Consider the following 14,364-nt stretch of genomic DNA (forward strand, 5'->3'; position numbering starts at 1 on the left):
ATATATATATATATATATATATATATTATAATATATTATAATATCGAAATATAAAAATAAAAAATAAAAATATAAGATTCAGGTAAAAAGTGAAAAAAGTGAAAGAGGTGAAAGAACTTAATATGGAAGCCTATCAGTGCCGCCCATCAGCACAAAATATTAAAAAATATAAATAAAAAATATATATATAAAGTATAAGAAATAATTATAGAGGCATAAAATATATATGTAATAGGAAGCAAGTCCAATCTGTAGCCTCAGGGGGACCAAAAACGTAACAAATATTTAGTCACATGCGGACATGATCCGAAGAGTTCAGTCTTTGAATTTAGACATGTGGTAGGGTCCAAGCTGCCTTTCCAGATAAGCCATCTTTCAATATCACACATGATATGATGGCATCAGAAACTCGGTGTTTTATCATGGCTACTGAATAAGTGTCACATATTTTTACAGATATATATATATATATATATATATAAACAAATGATAAATGAGTATATGCATATATACGTACAGGTATGTGCATACCTACGTCTACCTGTATATATAGGTGCATATCTGGGTACAGGACATTACAAACAAAACGTAGACAAGAAAATAATAATAACCAGATTACAGAAAACACACAAGCCACATAGAGAACATTTTCCTTCATCAGCTACCCCCGTTTTAACACCGGCGTTTCGAAGAGTTGGGCAGGACGCATCGTTAAAACGGATCTTCCCATATATATATATTATTGTTGTTGTTGTTTTTTCTACCAGTAATTACAAATAAAACAGGGTGAATTGCTTCTTTTCAAGGCCAAGTTCAGTGCTCCCATTGTTGGATGATAGTAGTAAATGCATTTGACATCTACTGACCCAAAGGGGGGCAAAGATTCTTTTGTCTTCTATTGCTGACCTCCTCACCATCTGCCAAATCTATTTATAGACCTGTAGAATTTGATCTAATCACCACGCTGCTACTCTACCCCCAACTATTTCCTTCAACTACCACATATTTATATCTCAAGTACAAGATAAAAGTTGAAAATATAGAAATTTAATAAAACCTTTTAATAATAAATGGAAATAGTAATAATGAAAATAACAATAGTAGTGGTGGTGATGGGATAATGATAATAATAAAAATAATAATAATATGCTACTACTATTCTGATAGCACAAGAATCTGAAGCCCAACTCCCACTACTACCACTACCCCCACCCCTGCTATTGTTGTTGTTGCTGCCACCACTGCTGCTACTACACATAGAAACAACAATAAAGGCAGTAATTGACAATAGCAATAGAAGACTGAAGAAGACTGCCCAGCAAAGAGAGGAAGGACAGCAACAACTGATACAAGAATATCAACGGCACAGGAAGTAAGAAAAATCTACCACCCTCTTAGAACCTGTGGTTAGAGAACATAGCCTAGCTAGTGACAAAAAAACAACATTGAAAAAAGAAGTTATTGCTACAAAAATAGTTAAGCTACCAAAATAAGGACAAAAGCAACGATCTTAGTCTTCATACGCTGAGCCTGTTCACCGAAGAAGATTACAAGTGAGCAATGGACTCTCTGGAAAGTCGTTCTGCATGACAGAAAGAGTAGTTACATCTCTTTTAAATTACAACTAACATCACTAAGGAAGGCCAGATCAAATAGTATAATTTTCTATGCAGCTATTCATGTGAGTAGTGCTGGAAATTGGTGCCACCTCTGCCCTGCATAAGCCTGTGTAACCTCTGAGTCTGTTAATATAACTATGACAAATAGTAAAAAAATAAATAAAAACAATATCAGTGATATTAGTGATGATAATAGTAACAATAATAATGAAAAGAAATGGGTGGAATCTCCTCATGTCCTGATTAATGACACATCTCGTGATGATGTCACAATGAAAACACTGTTAATTGCACGACCTGATAATTGCTACCTCATATGAGTGACAATGAAAAAGCAAAATATTGTGAATGAAACTGAATCCATTGATGGTGACAATATTGCACCCAGTAGGCTCACAGATTCTGGTCCAGCTCCAGCCTGTCGATATTCAGAGAGGGACCATTACACACAGCGTAGATGGAGCAAGTAAATTAATGCTGTGGTCATGGAGTGTTACTACCTGAGCAGCCTGGTAGATGAAAATGGTGCTCAAATTAGGGTTTACCGACAACACATGTATGGTTATTGGAGAGAGAAGGGAAAGTTTCAACTCACAGAACAGAGATAATGTGATCAAGCTAGAACAATGAGAAAAAATCGTTGGTTCATAGAAGTAGAGCTCAAAGCTATCAAAAGACAGGTATTAGAAAATAGTAGCAGAGATATCGATAAAAATACAGTTCTTACTAAGAAGAGTAATCTCATAGCACAGGAAAGGAGCAGTGGAAGTCTACTTCATGAGAGACAACATCACAGAAACAAATAATTTGATCAAGGCAGCAAGTTTTGTTGTAGCAGAAAACATGGGTGTTGATGTCAAGCAAAAGAAATATAATGGGAGTAACAAAAGAAAAGATCCATAGTGGAAAAGAAGAATACGGGCAGGGTTAGATATGCTCTCAAAGGACATTTCTGTGTTACACTGAAAAGAGAAGGGGAGCTTAAAAGCAAACAAAAGTACAGGGCACTGAACTGGAAGTATAATATTGAAAGTAAGGGGCCTGAAAGTGGTAATGGAGGAACTAAAGCAGCCCCTCGTTGCAAAGAAAGCAAAGATAGTAAGACATGACCAAAGAATGAAGGGATACCAGCAGAATAGGTTGTTCAGAGTAGACCAGAAGAAATTCTATAAAGAAATAAATGGAGAGTATACAGATGAAAAGTTGATACCAGATAACACTGCAAGTCAAAGGTTTTGGAGTGACATCTGGAGCAAAGACAAGGAGAACAAGAAGGATGCTGAATGGTTGCAAGAACTGAAACAAAAAGTAGTCTGTCCAAAACAGGTAGAACTAGTCATTTCAGTTAGGGAAGTGAAGGAAATCAGCAAAAAACTGAGCATCTGGGAGGCCCCGGGACCAGGTGGAGATCAAGGCTACTGGATCAAAAGATTTGGTGAATATCATGCACGAATAGCTGTGCAACTCAACACCTTGTTAAATGCCAACCAAGTAACACCAGAGTGGTTGACATTGGATAAGACTGTGTTGTGCTTGAAAAACATCGAAAAAGGCAATACAGTAGACAATTACAGGCTGATATCTTGTTTGCCACTTATGTGGAAATTATTGACTGGAATACTCGCGGAGTCAATGTATGAACATCTTTGAAAAAATGGAGTCTTGTCACATGAACAGAAGGGTTGCAAGCGTAAGTCCAGAGGTACCAAGGATCAATTCCTGATAGACAAAACTGTACTTAGAGACGGCAAGAGGAGAAAAATAAAATTAGGCATGTCATGGATCAACTATCATAAGGTGTACGAAAAGATTCCACATTCTTGGATTATGGAATGTATGAACCTATCTGGTACTGCAGTGAATGTTGAGTGATTGCTTGGAGAAAGTATGGCAAATTGGAGGATGAACCTGACTGCATACAGAAGAAGATTAGGGACAGTAGAAATCAGGAGGGGCATCTTCCAAGGGGACTGCCTGTCTCCACTGATCTTTGTACTGTGCTTGATACCACTGACACTGATTCTGAGGAAAGCAAAAGCTGGGTATGCATTCAAAAACCACCAACAAAAAGTCAACAATTTGTTATTCATGGATGATCTCAATCTTTATGGCAAAGATGAAGCCCAAGTCAGTTCCCTCGTTGATACTGTGTATACTTTCAGTGCCAATTATTAGAATGGCATTCGGACTGAGAAAGTGTGGTGTGTTAGACTTGAAGAGAGGCAAGATCAAATGTATGGACGGGCTAACAATACCGTCGGGTGAGGTTATGAAGCAGATAGAAGAGATGGGCTGTAAGTACTGGGAGTTTTGGAAATGGATAAATTGGTGGATAAAGAAATGACAGAAAAGTTTAAGGTGGAGTACTTACGCAGACTGAGACTGATCCTAAAGTCGAAATTAAATGGACAGAATAAGATCAAAGCTATCAACATTTGGGCAGTTTCACTCCTTAGATATAGAGCAGGGGTAATCGCATGGACAGTAGACAAAGTAAACAGCTTAGACAGGAAGACAAGGAAGTTGCTAACTTCATATGGGTCACTCCACACAAAAAGTGATACAGACAGATTGTATGTACCAAGAAAAAGAGGGGGAAGAGGAATTATAGGATGCAAACACAGCATTAGAGCAGAGGAAAACAACATAGCATGGAATGTAAAAAATGACACAGAACTGCTATTATTAGCATCTTCTGGCTTAAAATCACAGACGGAAGGGCTTATCATAGCAGTCCAAAATCAAGGCCTACTTACAAGAAGCTACCAGACTAACATCTTAAAGAATGGCAGTAGACCAACATGTCATGTATGCAAATAACAAATGCAATTATCGATCATGTTGTCTCCATGTACAGCCTTCTTGCACCTACAGAGTATCTCAACAGCAATGATAGAGCAGCACAGTATATTTACTGGGTAATTTGCAAAGAATTGGACCTGACCCATGATAAAATCTGATAGGAACACTAACCAGTGCTTGAAATGATCACATCTCACATTATATAGAAGGAAGTAAAAAATCATGCTTCCTCATTGATATGACTGTCACAATCGACATAAATGTATCTGTTAAGACTTACCAAAATCTGAGCAAGTATAAAGATCTTGAAATAACAATTGGTAAAAGCTCAACACAAAAAAATACCTGTTGTCATAGGTGCCCTAGGAATGATAGCAAAAGGAATCGTTTGCTACCTATCCCAGATATCAGGAAATCCAAAAATGGAAGAAATTCAGAAAATAGTGCTCATAGAAACTATTCATATCCTACAAAATAGATTGTCTATGTAATACCAAAGACATTTTAATCTTAAACAGTGTTAAAATATTTTTAAATGTACATATCATGTGTCCCCAGAAAATAAGACCTTGCATGATTTTTCAGGATGAATTTAATTGTTGAGAGCAGCAGACAGACAAAAGAAACAGGCAGCCTCTTCATATTGATTCAAACCACTTTGTTGCGATGTATACACTGTTCAAAATATCTTTTTGGTGGCTAAAAATAATGTCACAAAATCTGTCCTGGTGTCTCTTTCATAACTCAAATATTGCCAAGCTATATGTCAATCAACAGCCCTTGTTCAGAGCTTTCAAATGTATCATGTAACATTTCCTTCTGTGGTCAGTACTGGTCAGTAGATGCAAGAACAATAAAGTACACATTTTCTTTCAAGACAAAAAAATCTCTCAGTAAACACCATGATGGAACTGAATGGGAAATCATTTGTCAGGCCATTTTCACCCCAAGACAAGATGAGTGCAAGAAGAGTTATTCCATCAAGTACAAGAAAGGAATAGTGGAGGAATCACTGGGCAAGAATCTTACTGTTTTACACAAAGAAAAGAATTTGGATCTCCGAATGGTTTTTGACATTGCAATAAATAAATTATTCAAGGACCATTTATGCATGGAAATCAATGACTACATTGAAATCAGAATAGTGAGAAATCAGCATGGAAATTTTGTGAATCCCAGCCTTGCAAGAGATCGTGACTTGTGTGATGAATTCATGGAACAAAATCACAGACAGCTGTGTTGCCAATGCACTATGAGCATGTTACCTAGACAAGAGCTTCTCATTTAAGGAGACCTCTGCTGCTCAATATCAGAGATTGAGGACAAAAGTTCTGCAAGAAATGGTGTCACACGAAAACTCCGCAAAAATTCTGAAATCCAGTGATTTGCAGAACAATGACATTTCAGAGGACAATGACATGACTGTTTTTGAATAAATTGTTGTTAATGAGTTTCTGAGTAAAATAACATGTAAATTGTCAAGTAACTGTAGATTGTTTGCATAATTTCTGCATATTTAGTAATTTTGTAATTTTCTGTTTCATAATGTCATTTTTCGGTACATGAAAAAAATATGAATTCACTTTAAAATAAGCCTTTGTGTGTCATTTCAGAGTGAAAATTAATATATGCTCTGTCTTATTTTTTGCAAAATACAATAATAGCAAATACATTCTACTGTCGTCTGAAAATCATACTATCATTTTATGATCAAATTACTTTTAAAACAAACTTCTAAATTGTATTTTCATAGACATTCTCGGCACCCTAGTCATAACACCAACTTGAACTTCTAACTTGTTCTTTTGAGGTCTCTGGGTGAGACTTGGAGTCAACTTATACAAGTACAAAGCAAAAGCCAAACGTAATAATAATAATAATAATGACGGTTAGCATATACTTTGAAGTCAAAATGCTGATGTAGATCAAGGAAGAACCCATCAGTGGCTGAAAAGTTCTGGACTGAAAGCGGATACTGAAGGTTTCATATTGGCAGCACGAGATCAAAGATTGCTTACGAAACCCACCAGGCTAATGATCTTCAAAACGGTTCTTGCCCCAGTGCAGATTCTGCAACACATTTGATGAAACAATAGATCGTCTTGGGATGTCCTGTGCTGACACCAAAAGAATACAAAAATGATATGGTAGGACCATATTTACATTGGAACATTTTGTAGACACTACAAAATCAGCACTCCTGCTTACTTATGAACATCATCCTCAGTCAGGTGTTGCAGGTAAAAATGTCACTATCCTCTGGGATTTTCCAGTCAGCACTGACAGAACGATCCAAGCTAATCAACCAGACATAATTATTAAAGACAGAGAACAAAATACTTGTAGACTAATGGATGTAAGTGTTCCCATTGATAAAAATCTACCTGTAAAGGAATTTGACAAATTAAGTAAATATAAGCTCCTGGAAAATGAAATACAAAAAGTGTGGCATCTTAAAGCTAGAATTGTTCCTGTTATTGCAAGTGTCCTAGGTATGATGAAAAAGGGATGTCAAAAACATTTAGATAATATCCCTGGAGAACCATGTCTCAGAAAAATCCAAGAGATTGTGCTGACAAGTACTGCCCACATCCTTAGAAAAACCCTATCCATTTAAATGTCTGTGTTACATTACATAAAGATATTTCACTGATGCCCCTGCCACGTCCACTCCCCAATCTTTCAGTCATACTGTAAAACCTCTTATCCTTCACTCACCCTAGGACATTGAGTATGTCTTGGCAAATGATTGTAACAAACATGCAGATTAAAAATAAACGATAATAATAATAATGATAATAATAATAATAATAATAAGAAGAAGAAGAAGAAGACTGCTGACAATAATGATTTCTTTTATTTACCACCAGGGTAAAGGATGTACAGGACAATACAAAGACACATGAAAAGTGTTGAGGTTTACATATAATGGAATGATTAAAAGAAAAAGTAAGAATGAAGAGTATATATGGCAAATATTAAAAGAAGGGAAGTATACACAGCATACTACAGTAAGAGAAAGGAGTGATAGTGTTGGGGCTATCCTGATACAGGAGGACTTCTAGGTATAATCGAGGAACCCCATCATCTAAGATTTCCCTGAATATCAATGACAAGTGCCCTTTCCAACTTCTTTTCTCCATTTCAGAGGTTTACACTTAGAGAAGTACCATTCACTCTTGACATTTTCTCAATTTTCCCTCTCATTTTGATAAATTCACACAAGAATAGCACATCCCCCCTCCCACCTTCACTTGAAAAAGTCGATGAGGTCTTTACCAAGGAGGAATGTTTCTATTCTCATGCCTTTCAGCCTTGTCCACCAGACAACCTCTTTTGCCACATTCAGCAGGCAAAGGAAAACTGCATAGTCTGCTGAATTAAAGGAGAGCAGTAGGGCAATCATCACTAGGGACAAGGCCAACAGATGGATCCGTCTCACATGTGACAGTAGCCACTTGACATAACTCCTTAAGCCAGCAATGCACAGACACTGAATGAGTGTGTGCAGAACAGTTTCGTTGCACTGCACAGACCTTGGAAAAACATCTGAAGGCACATCTGTGCCTAATAATAATAATCTTTTCTACTATAGGCACAAGGCTTGAAATATTAGGAGAGAGGATTGATTGATTACATTGGCTCCAGAGTTTCTCTGGTACTTTTTTATCAATCCCGAAAGATGAAAGGCAAAGTAGACCTCAGTGGAATTTGAACTCACAACGTAGCCACAGACAAAATACTACTAACCATTTCATCCTTCAAGCTAACAATTGTGCCATCTCACTGCCTTGCCTAATAATAATAATAGTAATAAGTGGTTCTCATGGCTTCTGATCTTAACTGATTGGAGGTGTTATCATGTACATTGTTTTCTCTTGGTATAAAAGATTGGCTACAGCAAATATTCTGCTCAATACCACAGATTTGCTTGTCAGTTGTTTGACCTTAACCAGTTGAGCATGTCTCTTAGAGACTGACAGAATGTGCACCTCTGATTACAAGCACAAGTAGTGAGGGAGCATCATAGTTCTTTGAGGTTTGAAAACTTCACATCTGGAAACATGGGTATTTTGGTCATCATCCTAAAACAACCATTATTCAGGAACATTTTGAGTGGGATGGGCTACTTGACCTGAAGAAAATTCTAACTGAGCCCTACCTATAAAGTCATGTGCTATTTATCTTGATATGAAATCACCATGTCATGCACATATGGTTGTGATGCATGTGACTGATGTACCCTTATCAGATGGGTAGTCATGATGAGTATATTAGGCTTTGTATACTTTACCCCAATGTCACTTTGATGGCATGTGCTGCTCCCTTGACAATAATAATAATAACAATAATAATTATGATGATCATGAAAATAATAACCCTTTCTATCATAAGCACAAAGCCTGAAAGTTTGAGGGAGGTATTATGTCGATTACGTTGATCTCAGTAATCCACTGGTACTTAATTTATCTACCCCAAAAGGAAGAAAGACAAAGTCGTCCCCAGCAGCATTTGAACTCAGAATGTGAAGACAAAATGCTGCTATGTATTTTGCTCATTGTGCTAACGATTCTGCCAATTTACCACCCAATATAATAATAATAATGATAATGATAATAATAATAATAATAATAATAATAATAATAATAATAATAATAATAATAATAATAATAATAAGGACTCATAAAAATAAGGACTCATTAGAAGAGGAATATTCCAGGGAGACACGCTCTCTCCATTCCTTTTCTCTTGGTACTGACACCTTTGTCTGACATGCTAAATAGAACTGGATGTGGGTATAACTCTTACGGCAAAACAATCACCCACCTCTTGTATATGGATGATCTAAAACTGTACACTACAAATGATAAACAGCTGGAAGCATTACTACAGACAGTACATTGATTTACCAAAGAAATAAATAAGGAATTTGGCTTAGAAAAATGTGCCTAAGCAACCATGGAAAGAGGAAAACTAGTTAAGAGTAGCAACAACACACTAGATAAAGCAAATGAAATAAGAGGATTAGGCCAAAGCCAGGCATACAAATACTTAGGAATCAATAAACTAGATATGATACAACACACAAATGATAGGGTGGCTCAGGACTCGAAGCAGAGACTGAAGGATTTTTAATTGCAGCACCAAAGCCTTCCCACCAGAAATTACCAAAACCATGTATTGAAAAGAAATAACAAGTAACTGCAGAATATGTGGAGATGGAGAAGAAACAATAAATCATATTGTCTCTGGCTAAGAAGCAATATATTCATGGACATGAAAAAGGTGGGATCTATATACACTGGAAGCTATGGAGTAACAACAGAAAAAAGATGGTATTGGCACATGCTAGAAAATGTTACAGAAAATTAGAAAGCAACCTTACTCTGGGGTGTGCCAATATACAAAGATAGAGAAACTAAGGCCAATAGGCCAGATATAGTTGTCAGACATCACCAAGAAAAAAAAAATGCTTTCTAATTGATGTATCAATACCAACAGAGAATTGGAGAAACTTTCAAAATACAAAAATCTGGAAGTAGAGGTAACTAGAATGTGGAGTCTAAAAACAGAAACAATTCCTATTGTAGTAGGTGCATTAGGTATAATAAAAAACATTCAGATGGCGGCGATAGAGAATTCATGCAACAGTACCAGGCTACAATTTTATAACTGTCTGACAACATTGCACAAAAATCATGTTGCCAACACCTTACTGAGAGGAAGATTTCTAAAGTAAAAGTTTAAGATGCTATTACAATATTATTATAATTGTTAAGATATCTAATGTCTTCATTTGCTTTGTTTCAGGAAATCCCAATTGTAAGGCAAACAACAGCACATGTCCCACTGAAATCTCTACTTATAGTGCAACAATTTTGATGTGTGTATATGTTTTACTAACGAATATTTTACTTCTCAATCTATTAATTGCCATGTTTAGGTAAGAACTTTTACTTTACATGTGTATGAGTGTGTGTGCTAATTAAGACCTAGTATGAGGGTAACATACGTTATTGGATTTCATTGTTAAATAATTGAAATGTATACAAAATGGAAACATAAGATAAAACTTTCAACCCATATTCTTCACACACCCACCATCCACTGCTGATCTCTCTTCCCTTCTCCCTCATGTACCTGTCCACACACTCTGCATGCCTTCACATATCTATCATACCCACCTCCCAGCCTCTCCAATTCCTCTCAACATCCCTTGCTATTTTCTGTTATCTCAAAACATCTCCTCTCACACTTTTAAGGAACATCCTCGTCTTACCCCACTGTGCTACTTATACTACCCTTCACTGTTCCCTGTGGTCAGGCCCTCTCTCTCTCTCTCTCTCTCTCTCTCACTCTCTCTCTCTCTCTTTCTCTCTCTCTCTCTCTCTTTCTCTCTCTCTCTCTCTAACTCTTTCCTTGTCCTACCAAGGTAGCCAAGTATCCACTTGATAGTAAGTGGGCTACTTTTATCCTAAGATGTCCCATCATACTCTAATCCCTTGGTTCCACTCTCTCTATTTCTCAGCTGAGAGGTCCTTGTCTTGCAAACTTGCAGATGTTGGCACTCACATAAAATGAACCTGTGGTGATGCCACATATAAAGTATTCATGCCAGTTCCACGTATAAACCACCCATGCTGTTGCCACATATAATGCACCTTTGGTGGTGTTTCATGAATAGCACCAATTATGCTCTGTAGATTGGTTGTCATTAAGAAGGGCATCCAGCCATAGAAACCATTTCAGAATAGACAATTGGAATCTGGTGCAGCTCTCTGCTTTGCCAACTCCTATCAAATTGTCCATCAATGTCATCATGGGAAATGGACATCAAAAGATAATGATGATGATGATGACATTTCTACTTGTAAGAAAATCCAGAACATTACCATAAGGAAAAGTTTTTAAAATATTCACCAGTTAATGTTCTGAATGAGTTTCTTTCTCTTTCTCTCTCTCTCTCTCTCTCTCTCTCTCTCTCTCTTTCTCTCACTCTCTTAACACCTCTAATTACATTCATATGTACTAGATACTGATACACTGAATTCTCAGAGCCAACCTGTAGCTTTTAAATGCTTTTACTCCAGGTCACAAATATATACAAGTTGAATAAATCACAAAAGGTATTTACAAGTGAAAGGCCATGTTCAGCTTCTGTGTATCATATATCATAGCTACTCAAGGACTATTGGTTGTTGTGTGCCTCATGCAAGACCTAAGGAGTTTACGTCCTTGAACTCTACTGATTCCGGTGACAAAGAGGAAGAACCAAGTCCCTGGAACTTCAAAGTTACATGCTGTGATACCTAGTGGCAAGCTATTTAGACAACTTTTGTCAGGGAAGATAACTGTGCCTGCGCTCCTTCCTTAGACTGAAAACAGTTGAACAAAATGGAGGTGGGCGAAATGTATGTGTGCGATAGAAAGGCACAGAAAAATGAAACATGGTAAAACAGTTGTATGAACAATGCATGTGTAGAAACACAGAGGAAACAAGCAGAAAGAAATGTCTGTTCTTGTAGAGAACAAAATGTGTGATACACAGAATCCAAACTATGGCAGAACAGTTGAAAAATACAATGCAAATGTGTACAAAGAAAGAAATGTTCAGGAAAGAAAGGTGTCCAATCAAACAGAACAAAGTATTATACAAAAATCTTGCTGAAAGATGTGTGTATGCTGTGTAAGTACATATATAAAGTGTTTCTTTGTAAGTGAATATGTGAAAATACACAATGATACAGAAAGAGAAGAAATATGAGTGTTGTGTCTATAACACGTAAGTCTAATCTCTCGAACAGTTACCGGCAAGACAAAGTTAAGAAATGTAAAGAGTCTGAGACAATTTCTTCAGCCAATGAACTGATCTGCCAGAAGGGTGAAGAATGCATTTGTGTAGTTGGTGTTCTGGTGAGTGGAGATGGTGTTTGTGGAATGATAGGTGTGTCTGCAAGTGGCTTAAATGTTTCAGAAAAAGCTTTTTTAACTCTGTCAATAAAGACAGTCTTTTTTCTGTGAATGTCCACAGTGAACAGTTTTGGTGTGCTCCAAAGAACATGATAAGGACCAGAGTAGGAGGTGTGAGTGGTCCTTTGACGGCATCATTTCTTACAAATACATGAGTCCAACTAGAAATATCTGGAGGTACTGCTGATCACAAGGAAGCATTTTGTGGCAAGTTAGCAAAGAATGACCTGAGTCGCATAACGTAAGATGCAGGATCTGCATTCAGTAACTTGACGGGTACCAACATTTGGCCAGGAAGTGCCAAAGTGGTGCCATACAAGAGTTCAGTGGAGGAGTAGCCTAAATCCTCCTTAACAGCTGAGCAGCAGCGCAGCAGAACAATGGGGAGAAACTCAGACCAACGATGAGGATCAGGGGCAGCACAGATAGCAGCTTTAAGCTGGCGATGGAACTGTTCCACCATCCCATTCATGGCAGGATGGTGTGGATGTGCTGAACTTTGAGCAATCTTGAAAGCTCACGAAACAGACAAGCTTCAAACTGGTGTCCATGGTTGGTGGTAATTCTGGAGGGTGCTCCGAAGTGAGCTAGCTACCCAGAGATGAAGGCTCTGGCAACCAGGCCATCTGTAGAATTGGTCGATGCAGGTCAGGATATAAGTAAATCCACAACTGACTGACCAAGGACCAACCAGGTCGATGTGAATGTGATGGAATCTGGTGTCCTGTAGATTGAAATGATCAAGGGTGCTTGCACATGAGGATTCACCTTGGAAAGCTGACACTGGAGGTAGGCACGTGACCAAACAGTAATACACTAACATATATTCGACCAGAAAAAGTGGGCCGAGATAAGCTAATTCCAGAGTGTGACAGCAAATGCAGAGCATCAAAAACAGCATGACAGTGATATAAATGATAATATCAAGTGGCGAACATGCCATAACAGCCTTGTGGCTGAATTATACTAAGATAATAATTATATATATAAATTATATGATTATAGGTGCAGGAGTGGCTGTGTGGTAAGTAGCTTGCTTACCCACCACATGGTTCCGGGTTCAGTCCCACTGCGTGGCACCTTGGGCAAGTGTCTTCTACTATAGCCTCGGGCCGACCAAAGCCTTGTGAGTGGATTTGGTAGACGGAAACTGAAAGAAGCCCGTCATATATATGTATGTGTGTGTATATGTTTGTGTGTCTGTGTGTGTTTGTGTTTGTCCCCCCAACATCGCTTGACAACCGGCAAAAGAGACCGATAGAATAAGTACTAGGCTTCCAAAGAATAAGTCCTGGGGTCGATTTGCTCGACTAAGGGCGGTGCTCCAGCATGGCTGCAGTCAAATGACTGAAACAAGTAAAAGAGTAAAAGAGTATATAAGGGAACAGGTAAAAATCCTACTCTAACAAGTTGTAAGAATGCGCCAAAAAACATTATAAATAAAATATTTATGCTCCAGATTGGAATTGCACTGCTTTGAGGCTATTTCAGTTTACAAAATACACGACTGAAATGAAAATTAAAAATTTGACTTTATTTTGAAGCATAAGCGTGGATGTTTGCACATGATTGTACGAATTTGTTTCCTGGGGGTATGTATAAATATTTGTGACTATGTTTCTTTGAATATTGTGCTGAGGATGAGAAATAAGGTATTTTTTCTGCTTTAATCTCGAAATTGGATCACTACAATTAACTGTGGAGTTTTATTTTGTATTTTTCATTTGCTCATCTACAACCCATATTTTTGCAGGAGCTAAAGGTAGTTTTATAGCATTTTTTGGTGTATTCTTACATGTTCAAACAGGGTTTTTTCCTGTTCCCTTATATAGTTATATAATTTATATAATTATTATTTTAATATAATTTAACCACAAGGTTTTATAGCATGTTGGCCACTTGATATTATCATTCACATGATTTTATCCTTGTTTATGTATATATGTATATATATATATATATATATATATAT

General features: G+C 37.2%; 1 protein-coding gene across 1 annotated transcript in view; it reads left to right on the plus strand.

The window, feature by feature from the left end:
* The window catches only part of LOC106871686 (transient receptor potential cation channel subfamily M member 4), a 54,154-nt gene that overhangs the window by 13,115 nt on the left and 26,675 nt on the right, over positions 1–14,364 (plus strand). The window contains exon 3 of the mRNA XM_014918286.2: positions 10,233–10,365. Coding sequence (XP_014773772.2) covers positions 10,233–10,365 — 133 coding nt within the window. The remainder of the gene's footprint in view (positions 1–10,232; positions 10,366–14,364) is intronic.

The sequence above is a fragment of the Octopus bimaculoides genome, chromosome 17, assembly GCF_001194135.2.
Source record: "Octopus bimaculoides isolate UCB-OBI-ISO-001 chromosome 17, ASM119413v2, whole genome shotgun sequence".
Taxonomy (NCBI): domain Eukaryota; kingdom Metazoa; phylum Mollusca; class Cephalopoda; order Octopoda; family Octopodidae; genus Octopus; species Octopus bimaculoides.